The 14,046-nt window shown below is 53.1% G+C and overlaps 1 protein-coding gene across 2 annotated transcripts in view; it reads left to right on the forward strand.

Annotated features, from left to right (window-relative positions):
- The window catches only part of MX1 (MX dynamin like GTPase 1), a 28,858-nt gene extending 19,200 nt beyond the window's left edge, over positions 1-9,658 (forward strand). For both annotated transcript variants that reach the window (XM_014446771.2, XM_006104436.3), the window contains 4 exons: positions 578-736; positions 4,513-4,589; positions 5,682-5,924; positions 9,016-9,658. In XM_014446771.2, coding sequence (XP_014302257.1) covers positions 578-736; positions 4,513-4,589; positions 5,682-5,924; positions 9,016-9,246 — 710 coding nt within the window. In that variant the 3' untranslated portion in view covers positions 9,247-9,658. The remainder of the gene's footprint in view (positions 1-577; positions 737-4,512; positions 4,590-5,681; positions 5,925-9,015) is intronic.
- The last annotated feature ends 4,388 nt before the right edge of the window (positions 9,659-14,046 follow it).

Below are 14,046 nucleotides of genomic sequence, written 5' to 3' on the forward strand. Positions count from 1 at the left end.
TATATATATATATATATATATATAATATATTTTAACAAGGAATTCCAAACATATGAAGAAAAAGCCAAGTGGTTTTTACATAGTAAACATATCACACTAATACGATCCTGTGTGCCGGGTATTGTGTGACCCCACTTGATCTGCACAGTCCTCCTACTCACGCGACAGCACGTGAAGAAGGGATGCCTAGGGAATTCCAGGTGGTGTTCACTGTCAATCCCACTTTCTTAAGGACCTGCAAGTCATAATGTTCTATTAGGATGCAGTTGCTTTGGTAAAAACCCAATTGATGGACAAACTTTCATACGCAAGTACCTTTTAAAGAATAGGTCTGCAGTCACTGCTCGCTGGCAGCGTGCCCTGGCTCTATCCTTGCCCTCTCAAGATGACCAAGGGAAAGTACATTAAGGCCTCTTTTGCTATTGCAACCCCTGATTGTTTTTCGATTTGCAAATCAGATGTGGTTTTTTTTTCGTGCCACTCTGTGCTTTCAGAGAGTCCAGGATGGCGCTGTCTTTAGAAAAGCTGGCGACCTTATTTTTGTAAAATAATTCAGAGCTCTTTCTTCCCACGGTAGGTTATGACGATATTTTTAGACAGATCAGGAGATTTGAAAATCAGTATCGCGGCAGAGAGCTGCCAGGGTTCGTGAATTACAAGACGTTTGAGACGATCATAAAGAAGCAAGTGAAGACCCTGGAGGAGCCGGCGGTGGAAATGCTGCATAAGATCACCGGTGAGTCCTCCCGGGTCTGCCTTCAGGCCAGTGCCAGGCCGCAGAGCTCTCCCCTGGGTTCGCAGCACCAGCCACCCGCTCACCTAGAAATAAAAGGCCAAAGTAGGGCAGTGCAGTTCTTTGAGATCAATAAGAAGAGCTACTTGGGAAACACTGATTCAGGCAGAAGCCCAAATGGTGTTCCGCTGAGGAGGGAGAGGCCAGGGGGATCGATGAGAAAGGGAAGGGGACAGTTGCCTCCATAGAAGGAAGGCATTGCTGTTGGTGCTGATAAGCTGACGGAGTGACGCTAATTCTAAACAGTTTTCATTTCCAGTCCAGTTGAAATCCTATCTGCTTTCGTGTGATCCTTACAGTCAGTGCTTTGGGACACAGTGTTACCCTCGGCCCAGATCAAAGGCCGTTTTGCCTGTTCTAACATCTCAGCAGTTTGAGGCATAAGGCGAGCAAGGCAGTTTCTCCATTTTAAAGTGGCTCTGTTTACCCTATATAATAAGGAGCTAATACGCTAATTAGACCAGACAGCCAAACGTCTTTCCAGACATCCTTCCAGATGACCTTCCGGACGAAGCTGGGGCTGCAAGGGCTGAGGCAAGAACGACTTTCCTGAACACCCAGTGGGCAGGGGGGCGGGGCCAGCGAGCCTGTGCTGCCAGGCCAGCCATGGTGGTCCCGGCGCCCCTCCTTCCGCAGAGGCGGCGGGAGAGGGGGCTGCGTGGTCCTGGTGCCTCCACAGAGGCGGGATGGAGCACGACCAGGGCACCTCAACCTCCCACGGCCCTCCCTCCAGCTGGCCCAGCCCCCCCCACCAGTGGGCGGGGGGTGGGGCCAGTGCTATGTAGCAGCAAGCCAGTTTCTGGTTGAGCGGCACTCCCTCCCCCCGCTCCCCCCCTCAGCCAGAGCTGGTTCATGGCAGCAGCAGTGGCAGCAGAGCGCAGCAGCAGTGGCAGGAGCCTCTCCCACATCTGCGGCTGGTGGGCAGTAAGGAGCAAGGGGTCCTGGACTGTGAGAACCTCGGACTGCAAGGGGGATGTCTGAGTGCTGGCTTAGGCCCAGGGGGGATCGGGCCTATGCCGGCAAGTGGACATGCCCTGAGGGGTCCCGGACTGCAAGAGGGCACAGGCTGAGCTGAGGACACCACTCCCTCCCCCAGTGCACGAATTTTGTTCACCGGGCCTCTTGTTCGTGTGTGTGTGTGTGTACACATTTTTTATAACAAGCCCAACCAGTTCTCTAGTTCTCTGGACATCAACTGGGTGTTCAGCAATTCAATTCAGTTCCAATTCTAACTACCCAGAGTTAGGTGGCACAGCTCAAAGGCTCTGTGCCACAAGACCCCAGCTTCGGGTGCAGTCGCCAGCTATCTATACATCAGAGTTGCCACAGCTCCCTCCTCAGGCTAGGTCAGTGGTCGGCATACCGTGATACGCAGCACAGGGAGGTACATTGTTTTGAGGTACGTTCGCTGAGGTTGACCCCTTCCAACTCTCCCTTCCACACTCATCTATCTGAAACAAGTATACAAGACGAGTGTGGATGGGAGAGTTGGAAGGGGTCGACCTCAGCGAACGTACCTCAATCAGATTGAGGACGTTTTTAGCAAAGGCCAGCTTAGGAGGACCCTAATTAAGTTAATAACAATGTACCTACCGATATAGTTTACGTTTAAAAAGTTTGATTGCCAAAAGGAATTTCAATCGTACTGTTGATATTTGGCTCTGTTGTCTAATGAGTTTGCTGACCACTGGGCTAGGTAATTTGCTGGAACAGCTCACAGAACTCAGGAACACACTTACCTTTACTGATGTAGCATAACGGACTGATTATTACAAAGGAAGCAAATGAAAGTGATACATAGGGCCAGGTCTGGGGGTACCCCAAGAGCAGGTCCCACAGAGTTGGGAGCCACTGCTCTCTGGGCAGGTCACTAACCTAGAAGCTCTTTGAACCCTGTCATTTAGGAGTTTCTATGGAGGTATAATCAATTATCACACATGTAGGTATAAACAATTATTAACTCAGTCTCCATCCCTCTTCCCTGCCCTTCTCCCCCGATGCTGGAAATTTGGGAGAGATTGGGCTGAAGTTCCAGGTTTCCAATCAAGCCTTGGGCTTCCTGGCAACCAGCCTCCATCCTGGGCTACCCAGGGCCACCCAGAGTCCCCTCATTGGGACAGAAGATGCTCCTACCCCCAGGAAGGCCTAAGGAATGGGAGAGCTGTGTGTCAGGAACCAGGGGCAAAGACCAAATGCACATTTCTTATGACCCAACACCTCCACTCTGCCCACTGCTGTGGCTACTCTACAGTCTCATTAAGGGGTATATTTCTAATAAAATTTTACTTGAGGCTTAATAATTATATGTCAAAATCTGTTCTTGTGTTGTGTTGACCAGTTGTGCCCTTCTAATCCACTCCTGAAGAAAATATGTTGTTTTTAGAGACTTATAGTCATAGAAGTATCTATAATAATAAAAGGGTAATATGCTAATTAGACCGGGTCAACCGGACGTCCCAACTTCCTTCCAGACAGGGGGCAACCAGGCCGGCAGGGGAGCAGTTATGGGGTGGCCAGGCTGGCAGGGGGGCAGTTAGGGGGCGACTAGGCTGGCAGGGGACCAGTAGGGGGCAATCAGGCCAGCAGGCAGAGGGGTTAGGGGCAATCAGGCAGGCAGGTAGGTGAGTGGTTAGAAGCCAGCAGTCCCCTATTCCACAGGGATCGGGCCTAAACCGGCAGTTGGACATCCCCTGAGGGGTCCCGGATTGGAGAGGGTGCAGGCTGGGCTGAGGGGACTTCCCCCCCCCACCCCCCCTGCATGCACCGGGCCTCTAGTCTATACTAATAAAAGGGTAATATGCTAATTAGACCAGATGTCTTCCGGACATTATTCCAGACATCCTTCCTGAGGAAGCTGGGAGCCGGGGTGAAGCCAGCCGGGATCCCGAGTGCCAGAGAGAAGCCGGTGCTGGGAGCCGGGGGAAGGGAGGCATACTCTTGCACGAATTTTCGTGCATTGGGCGTCTAGTGTATATATAAACTTCTGTTTTAGAATGATAAAGTGTGGAGTCAGTAAAAGATTTTCAAGCATAAAGATACTGTTAGGATAAATTCTGTGAGGAAGTCAAATGGAAATACAGGTTTCAGAAATGAAAATAATGTACATTTTCTGATTAACTAAGAGCTTATTTGTGTATTTCTTTTCAAATAGATAATGTGGATGTTTAGATCTTATTGATGTATTTAAAAGAATGATGTGAGTTTTGACTATTAAATGTTAATAGATAGATAGATAGATAGATAGATAGATAGATATATCTTACTAGAAATCATATTCTTTGCAACTTTTTAAACTTGGGATGAAAACTTCAAATGTTAAATAAGTATGCTGGGGACATTAGGTTTATAAATCTTCTAGGACCCAGCCAGTGTGGCTCAGTGGTTGAGTATTGACCAATGAACCAGGAGGTCATGGGTTTGATTTCCCCTTAGGGCACATGCATGCAGGAGGCAGCCAATCAATGATTCTCTCTCATCATTGATGTTTCTATCTCTTCCTTCCTCTCTGAAATCAACAAAAAAATATATTTAAAATTCTTTTAGGGAGCTCTTAAGCCAAAAAGCACGCCTTCTTCTTTTAGTGAAGAGAGGGAGATGGGGGAGGAGGGAGGGATGGAGGGCACTTTTGTTCTTGTTATCTTATCCTCTTATTTTTTGCAATCTATTAAGATGATGAATGATCCTACTAATACTGGGCTTTTTTGTTTTACTTTCATCAGATATGGTCCGGCTTGCCTTCGCAGATGTTTCCAAGAAAAATTATGAGGAGTTTTTCAACCTTTTCAGAACCTGCAAGGTAAAACCAACCATTTGTTTAAAAAGAAAATAATGAACCCTGATGCTAGAAAATAGATTTCCTGGATTTAAGACCGTTGCAACTTTACTGTATATTTGGAGAATCAAATTATGCAGTTTATTAGTGAATCTTACTATTATATGACCAGTGAATTCTCATTAGAAGCAATAAAAGGGAGAGAAAGAAAGAGACAGATAGACAGAGAGGGGAGGGACCTCTGGTGTCTCTTTTTGCAAAGGCACTAATCCCATTAAAGGCACTAATCCCATTACAGGCACTAATCCCATTACAGGCACTAATCGGTCCCATTCTGAGGACTCCACTCTCCTGACCTAGACCTCCCTCCAGAACCAGCACATTGGAGTTAGAATGTCAGCATATGAATCTGGGGGACACAGACGTTCAGTCCCGAGCACCCAGCACAGACGGGAGGCCGGCTCTGCTGTGCAGGAGCTGGAGGGCTCGGCGGCCGCTTAGCCTGCCTGGCCTGCAGCTCCTCCTCCACCGCGCACGGCTGAGAGCAGCTTCCTCACCTCAGAGGTTGTGTGAACACAGGAGGAAACCCTGAGGCCGCACTGGCAGGGCACGTCCCACTTCCTGGCGCTCGGTGAGGTGGGGGTCCAGGTGCTTTCTGTGTGAAGATGCCCGGGCTCCCAGGTAGCCAGTTTCTCTAAGTCCCAGGAACAAACCAGAGAGAGAGAGAGAGAGAGAGAGAGAGAGAGAGAGAATGAATTTGACTATTTGACTGACTTCAATTCATCCCTCTTATCCCAGAGCTCTCTGATGGGTATACACTCACCACATGAAAGGCCAGGACAAGAGAAACAAAAGAGGCTGAGTCCTCAGGCTCTGGGGACGAGGGGTCTGGTCACGTGTGCGGTTCAGGCTCTTCAGGAATTCTGAGCCTCTGTGGAGGGTGGGAACCCCATCTTAGATAAGCCAAACGGGGCGCAGAAGGCTGCCCCGAAGCAGCGTGCTGTTGTAATTCCAGTTGGGAGCCTGCTAGCTGGGGGCTCTGTGTCTAACCCAGTTCCTCTGACCCAGGGGTTGCTTTCTGGAGGGAAACGGTGTTGTGTTTCTCTTGCGCATTAGTCCAAAATTGAAGACATTAAGTCAGAACAAGAAAAAGAAGCGGAGAAGTCCATCCGACTGCACTTCCAAATGGAGCAGATTGTCTACTGCCAAGACCAAGCGTACCGGGCTGCGCTGCAGAAGATCCGAGAGAAGGAATCCAAAGAGCAGAAGGGGAGTTCTCGCGAGCAGACGTCCTCTCTGGAGGATCCTTTGACTTGCTCCCTCGCTGAAATCCTCCAACACCTGTTGGCCTACCGCCTGGTGAGTCTGCCCGTGTCTCCGAAAGACACTTTCTGTCTCATTTCCTGACTTACTGTCTCCGTGAGCTGCCCACCAGCCAGCTCCATCTTTCTGCCCTTTGTTCACCTCCATAGAAGCAACTCGGCCTCTGATGACGAGAAGAGGCTGTGACTAAGAGCCACTCACACCCGGTGTTGACTGGTTGTGTGGCCCCGGCCAAGTTCCTTAACCCCTCTGAGCCTCAGCTTTCTTCTCTGTAAAATGACACCTCCTCGTAGGTTTCCAGTGACTATTCGGGGGGATGAGTGGGTGTAACTCCCTTAGCGCAGCCGTGGGATGCAATGGCGGCTGCACACACAGAAGCTGCTCCTGGAGACGCGAGCTTTGATTGCTTCTCTGTGTTTCATGACACGAAGGGGCATCTGATGCATCCCGGGCAGGCTGCACACGGCAGCTGAGCCACCTTAGTTAGAACCGCTGGGACACGAGAAACCTGGACACGTAGAGCACATAATCACCCCTTGCTTTCCCAGGTGTCTCCATCCTTCATCGTTCCTGTGCTTGAAGCCCTGCTTCTCACACTTGACCTCCCAGGGTCTTGTTGACATGCAGGGGCAGATCGAAGGTCTGAGCTGGACCCAGATGCCGCATTTTTAATGCTCCCGGGGGAACGCCACGCCCCCAGCCACAGGGCTCTAACCTCCGTGTCCGCTAACACTGGGAGGTGCACACATGTGAGCGAAGCCAGTGAAGGGCAAGACAGGACGCCTGTGCACCTTGGCCTCTCCTGCAGCGAAACTTACCCTGTGTCTGCTCACCTGCCTCACAGAACCTGTTAGAGTAGGTCATGCGCACACACGCACAAAATCCAAAACAGGGCGAGTGACAGTGGAGAGTGGGTCTCCCACCCACCCCACCCGGAGCCATGCCATCCCCTCCCCAGCAGCAGCAGACGCAGTCCTCCAGGTTCTCGATGTCCTCCAAGGGACAGCATACACGTGTGTGCGTGTGTGCGTGTGTGTGTGTGTGCGATGTATGTATACATGCAAATGGCTTTTACACCAAGGTTAGCTGTGTGTGCTGCTTGGCATCTTGCTTCCTTTACTGCACCTTGGAGATTGTTCCATTCCCGCTCACGGGTGCTGCCTTATTCTTTGTCATGGCAGCGGAGTCTCTCATTTTATGGACGTATCCTGCTGTAGGCATAGTGTGTTTCCAGTCTTTTGCTACCGCAGGGATGTTGCAGTGCTTGGAATTATTCATGCATCATATATCTGGAGCATAAATGAGATTTCTGGTGTATCAGTCAGGGTTGTACCAGGGAAACAGAACCAATAGGATAGATGTAGGTAAAGAAATATGTTTCTAGCCCTGGCCGGTTTGGCTCAGTGGATAGAGCATCAGCCTGTGGACCAAAGGGTCCCGGGTTCAATTCCGGTCAAGGGCATGTACCTTGGTTGCAGGCTCCTCCCCAGCCCAGGCCCTGGTCAGGGCTCCTGCAGGAGGCAACCAATCAATGTGTTGCTCTCAAATCGATGTTTTTCTCTGTCTTTCCCTCTCTCTTCAATTCTCTCTAAAAATCAATGGAAACGTATCCTCAGGTGAGGATTAACAAAAACAAACAAAAAATTTAAAAAATTTAAAAAGGAAAAGAAATGTGTTTCTAGGAGCTGGCTGATGGGTTGTGGGGGCTGGCGGGGCAAGTCCAGGGTTCGTAGGAAGGCCATCAGGCGAGGTGGGTTGGAGGTTCCTGGGCAGGAGTCGAAACTGCCGTGTACAGGCAGGATTTCTTTCTCGTAAGGCCTTCAGCTGATTGGACAGGCCCACCCACATGATGAGGACATGTTCCTTCATTAAAGCCAGCTGATTGTAGGTGCTAGCCACATCCACAGGACACCTCGATTCGTGTTTGACCGAATACCTGGGGACTGTTGCCTGGCCCAGCTGACACATGAGCGTGACCATCAGACCTGGGGCAGACCTAGCACTTGCTTTAGATCGATCAGTGTTACCTGCAGGGAGCTGCTTCGGGTGCCTGATTGGGTCGCTCCAGATATTAGCCGTCCCTCAGCTCGTGTCCGTTCTCCAGCATCAGACCTCAGTGCGGGTGGCCCCCAGCATCCCGCCTGCATGCCCCTGCCAGCCTGTCCCTTTTCTTCTTTCCTCCGTCTCTGTCTGGGGACAGGCCGCCCTCCTGGCTCACGCCCCCTCTAGAACCCGTAGCGTGTGTGCTACCTCCACGTTACTGACCCTCTAGACCAGTGGTTCTCAACCTTCTGGCCCTTTAAATACAGTTCCTCATGCTGTGACCCAACCATAAAATTATTTTCGTTGCTACTTCATAACTGTAACGTTGCTACTGTTATGAATCGTAATGTAAATATCTGATATGCAGGATGGTCTTAGGCGACCCCTGTGAAAGGGTCGTTCGACCGCCAAAGGGGTCGCAACCCACGGGTTGAGAACCGCTGCTCTAGACTCATTTCACGCCTGGCATCTTTCCAAACTGTCACCTTCTAACCATCCCGTGAGGCCGGTGCTGGTATTTTATAGAGAAGGAACCCGAGGCGCCGAGAGGTCACAGCCCTTGCTCAGTGCGAGTGAGTCTCTCTGAGCTGCCGGAGAGATGGCCTGTCTCGAGAAAGAGAAACCCTTCACTCACAGGTGGGATGCGGGTGGGGAGCAGGGGTTGAACTAACTGTCCACCTGCCTGGAACTCCCTGGGCCCTTCTGTGGCTTTTGATAGCCCATCACTGTTCTGCTACACATCTTAGTGTTGACTTAAAAAAAAAACAGCATAAAATCTTCGGGGCAGAGTTGTAAATAGTGCGAACGTGTCCCCCGTTTCCCTTTCTGGGGCACATCTGACGGTCTCCCATCAGAAGTGACCCTTTCATCGTCAGGACAAGCCAGCGGGAGCCCAGCGGGCCCCTGACCCCAGCCCCCAGCCGCGCCCTCTGCACCGCAGGGACCTGTGTGGTCCCTCGCTGCCCCTAGCACCGAGGTTTGAGACCTGCTGGGTCCGGTCCCGCCGGGTGCTCACGTGGCGAAAGTCACGATGGGGACTTTCCTTCAGTGTCCCCTCAACCCCTCTGTGAACCGTCCCTTGCAGGAGGCCAGCAACCGCCTGTCCAGCCACATCCCTCTGATCATCCAGTTCTTCATCCTCCGGTCGTACGGGCAGGAGCTGCAGAAGGCCATGCTCCAGCTGCTGCAGGACAAGGAGAAGTACGACTGGCTCCTCAAGGAGCACAGCGACACCAGCGACAAGAGGAAGTTCCTGAAGGAGCGGCTGGCGCGGCTGACCAAGGCCCGGCGCCGGCTGGCCCAGTTCCCGGGCTAAGGGCTGTGTCTCCCCTGCCCCTCACCTCCCGGGGTCCTCTTTGTTAGTCACCCGTGCTCATCCCCGTAGAGGGGAGGGACCAGGAGGAAGCTGTGGTGAGCGATGTGGTTTCCACATGTGGTTTCCAGCCTGAGACTCGAGACCCCCCCCTCATGCAGGATGTGGTTTAGGTTGGGCGGCTGGCACCGTCTTCCTGGTGAGGAAAATGATCTTCCCATCATGTCGTCCCTGCTCCCCCGGCTCTCCCCCATCTTCCTCAGGGTCCCACGCCCCTGAGCCCCATAGCAGGGCTGTTGCCCCGTTTCTCCCACGACCGTTCACGCGCCCGATGTTTTAGGACCCTGAGTGCCCTCTGCATGAATGCTATAGAAGTCGTACCTCATCTGTTTGTAATAAACTCTTTCTAACAGACGTTTCGCTGACTGACACCCTTTTCATTTGGGGGGAGAGCCTAGAAATGACAGCAGGCAGGGACCCGGGGAGCGGGGCCAGGTGTAGGAATGAGGAAGTTGAGTAAAAGCTCGTGGTCTGGTTATTTATAAGAGGCTCAGGGGAAATGGCGGGGAAGTGAAACAGGGGAGAGCTAGCAGCCTTTGTTTATCATGTGCCCTGGTCAGTTGTCCGACTGTTAAATCCCTGGGCACCTGCTTGGAGTTGAAGATAAAGGCCAAGTTGGGGGAGGTGGCCCAGCAGGCGGAGGCGCTGGCTGGCCGTGGTCGGGGGAGCAGAGGCAGGACTGCTGACCACGAATCGCCTGGAGGGGCACCGCAGTCCTGCTGTCTGGTCTCGCCAGGGGTGGACGCTCGCAGACACCCCGCCACGGCAGCTCAGGGCAGGACACTGAACGACGGGCTGGAGCTGGAGGCAGGGCCGGTTCCACAAGGACCACACCATGTCCTCTGAAGGGAGCTGAAGCCTCGCAGGCCTGGAGGAGGGAAGGCCAGGGGACAGGCAGAGCGACGAGGTGTGAGCCAGCTGCCAGAGAGGAGGACTCGCGAGCGAACGCCCTTCAGGGAGACCCACTCCGCACAACCAGCCTGAGCGGCAGGAGCACTTTCTACCAACGTGTCCAGAAAGGAGGGGCTTCCGGCCAAGCTGGGCAACCGCTGGTCAGGGCCGGAGAGAGGGCTAGTTATGCTGTCCCCTCCCATCATTCCGGACACTCCAAACTCCTCAATGCTTTGGGACAATTTGGGAATTTATGAACAAGAGGGAATGCTAAGACGATGGGGCAGCACCTTCGTGCCTCGCTCAGGGCCAAACACCAGTAGGCTGGCAAGTCCTGCAGGGTCCGTGTGCGTTTGGGAACCCAGGACCCAATCCGAGCGGCAAGTCCCCCACCAGCAGCAGCAGGAGCAGCAAAGGGGGAGCCAGGGGAAGGCTTGGCCTCCAGTGGTCAGATCCCACCTCACTTTTCCTTCCAGGGAAAAGGATAAGATCAGGCTCCTCAGCCCCAGCAAAGCGACGGCTCGAGCTCCACTAGTTATGGAGCTGGCTCGTTTACAGTGAGATCGCTGGCACGTGGTTGAGTTTCGTAAATGTTCCTTTAGAAGCAGCATTAATTCCAGCCTCTCCTTAACACACTGGGAGCCTGGGAGAGGGCGCTCAGGGCTCGCATCACCCGCTCTGCGTCCAAAGCAGCCGAGGCTGCGGGGCTGATGCAGGATGGAGCGCTCCCAGCAGCCAGTGTGACTCATATTTAAAGAGAACACTGTACCAGTACGCACAGACTTTTGTAAGAATGAGGGTAAGCGGGCAGGGCACACATTCCCAGTTCTAGGCATGCGTCCCTTTAGGAGACTGGGCCAGCTTCTCACCTCGGAGCTGGGGAGCTGGCACCTCCTTGTGGCCGGCCCAAGTAACTGCTCCAGTCCCTGGTGTTCTTGCCACTGAGCAGACACCTAGGGACCAGGGGCACAGGTGGCAGTGTTGCCCAGGGTTCTTTGCTGTTATAATTTCTCTGATAGTCCCAGAGAGGGCGGAGGAAGAACGCCGAGAGTATGTGCTCCGGATGGGGAGTCTACCCAGCGCGATGGGGCAGGAGGGTAAATCGGATGAGGACTCACAGTCTTTTTTTTGGCCAAAAAGAGCAGGTGTCCAGGGATCTCAACAGGGGAGGAGTGCACTGTCCCTCCCAGGTGGTCAGCACACAGGAAAAAGTAGCTGGAGTCCATGTGGGGGCTTCCTTCAGAGAGCAGTAGGGCTCAGGCAAGGGGCTGAACCGCCCAGAAGTCCCCCAGCCCTGCCCCACAGCCCTGAGGGACATCCCCAGATTCCGCTGCCCACGCGGTAGCACCGGCCTGGAGGCCCATCAGCCGTGCACAATGTGCTCAAATATCGATGATGCCCACTCATGGGCCCTCACTCCAGGCACGTCGGGGCTCGGTTGTCCCGTGGGATGGGGCTGAGCTTGGAGCAGAGCAAGATGAAGGGCTGGAGAGAACGGAACTGACCAAAAGCCTTGAGCTGACAGGACGCACTGTCTGGCCCGCTGCAGGTGCTCCATGATGCTGTGGGAGGGCGGGCGGCGGGGGAGTCACGGGCGCTTGTCCAGAGGACGTCCTGGGTGTGTGGTTGTCCTCTAAGATGCCATGCGGGGCACCTGCCTTTATCACTACCTTTCCCAGGCAAGGCCAAGCCAGAAGCACCCGGCAGGCTGGCAAGTCCCGCAGGGTCCGTGTGTGTTTGGGAATCCAGGACCCAATCCGAGCAGCAAGTCCCCCACCAGCAGCAGCAGGAGCAGCAAAGGGGAAGCCAGGGGAAGCCAGGGCCTCCAGTGGTCAGATCCCACCTCACTTTTCCTTCCAGGGAAAAGGATAAGATCAGGCTCCTCAGCCCCAGCAAAGCGACGGCCAGAGCTGCACTAGTTATGGAGCTGACTCGTTTACAGTGAGATCGCTGGCACGTGGGTGAGCTTCGTAAATGTTCCTTTAGAAGCAGCATTCATTCCAGCCTCTCCTTAACACACTGGGAGCCTGGGAGAGGGCGCTCAGGGCTCGCATCACCCGCTCTGCGTCCAAAGCAGCCGAGGCTGCGGGGCTGGGATCTGTGGCTGTTTACGAAGTGAGGCTCCTGACGCAGCCTTGGGCCAAGGGGCAAAGGCTGGGAAACGGCCAGGACCAGGGGACCATGAAACAGAGAGAGCTGGGGTTCGACCAGACGGGGCTGGCCCTGTGACAACGCAGCGGGAGGGGAACCCATGCAGGGACTCACCTGCTGACCCAGCTGCATGAAGCAGCATGATCGGCACGAATTATGCACTTTCATTAACACTTACCGTTTTCATAAGTATGTTGGGTCATTTTATATTAAGCAAACTAACTTCTTTGTTTTTCTATTTTTTCCCATTGATTTTTAAAAATATATTTTATTGATTTTTTACAGAGAGGAAGGGAGAGGGATAGAGTTAGAAACATCAATGAGAGAGAAACATCAATCAGCTGCCTCCTGCACACCTCCTACTGGGAATGTGCCCGCAACCCAGGTATATGCCCTTGACCGGAATCAAACCTGGGACCTTTCAGTCCACAAGCCAACGCTCTATCCACTGAGCCAAACCGGTTAGGGCTGTTTTTTTTTTTGTTGTTGTTTTTTTTAAGAGAGAGTGGAAGAGAGAGGGAGAAACAGAGAGAGAAACACTGATGTGAGAGAGACACATTGATTGGTTGCCTCCCACATGCGCCCCGACCAGGGCCAGGGGTCAAGCTTGTAACTGAGGTACATGCCCTTGACCGGAATCAAACCTGGGACTGATGCTCTGACCACTGAGCAAACTGACTAGGGCTTACCTTCTCTTTATAAAAGTATGAATACAAGCATTCTGTATGTCCCTAGTCTCAGCACTCCGGCTACATCTTGAAGTGGAGTCAGCCTCATCCCATAGGAAAACCGTTCACAAAGTGAATCCAAAATGAAAACTTTGGATTTAACGGAAAAGGTTGGCACTGCCCACGTGGACACTTCTGGGCGTGGACTCCGTCATCAGACCCGACCCCTTGTTGTGAAGTGGCCGACTCGCTAAAACCTGGTGTAACCCCGACTCAGAACTAGCAGCGCTTTTGTGAACGTAGCAGGAAACCCTCAGCGGAGGGGGAATAGGACGCCCAAGACTCAATACGTATTTGGAAAAAGAGTATAATTTATTTGTACAATATTTCACAATTCAATTTACAGTTTAAAAAAAGATACAAAACAAGACAATTGGGGGGTCACATAAATAAAAGGGAGCAGGAAAAGAGGGACCCGTTCTCACCAAGACGACCCGGGTAACCCCCGGGGTGGGGAGCGGGCGCCTCAGTGCCGTGGGTCTGGGAGACCCCGGGGACGCCGCTGCCACGGAGGCCCATGGAGCGAGCATCTGAGAAGGCGGTCACACCACCTGCCACTCCAAGGTCAAGTCCTAGCAGGAGCATCATTTCATTCCTGGAACCCAACGTCCTGGCTGAGCACTGACCTCCCCCAGCAGTTCCAGCGTGGCCCCTCCTTCCGGGGGACACCCAGGGGCCGGAGGGGCCACCCACGCGGAGTCCACAATACACCTTTCCCTTCTTCGCCGCAAGCACGGTGCTGCTCTCCAGCAAACTCCTTTACAGAACGTGAAACCAGGCGCCAGGCACTGTGAAAGCAGCTCCCACGGGCCGCTGCTCACCCGTGGCAAGGACAACAGTTCCACGGAACCCAATGTGGCAACGACTTGGAGCCTCACAGCCGAGACTCCCTTGAGCACTGAGGTAGAGTAGCATGTGGAAACTGTACAGGCAGACAGTGTCGCTGAATCACACATCCCTGATTGCCCCGGTA

The sequence above is a fragment of the Myotis lucifugus genome, unplaced genomic scaffold (assembly GCF_000147115.1).
Source record: "Myotis lucifugus unplaced genomic scaffold, Myoluc2.0 scaffold_571, whole genome shotgun sequence".
In the NCBI taxonomy this organism is placed as follows: Eukaryota; Metazoa; Chordata; class Mammalia; order Chiroptera; family Vespertilionidae; genus Myotis; species Myotis lucifugus.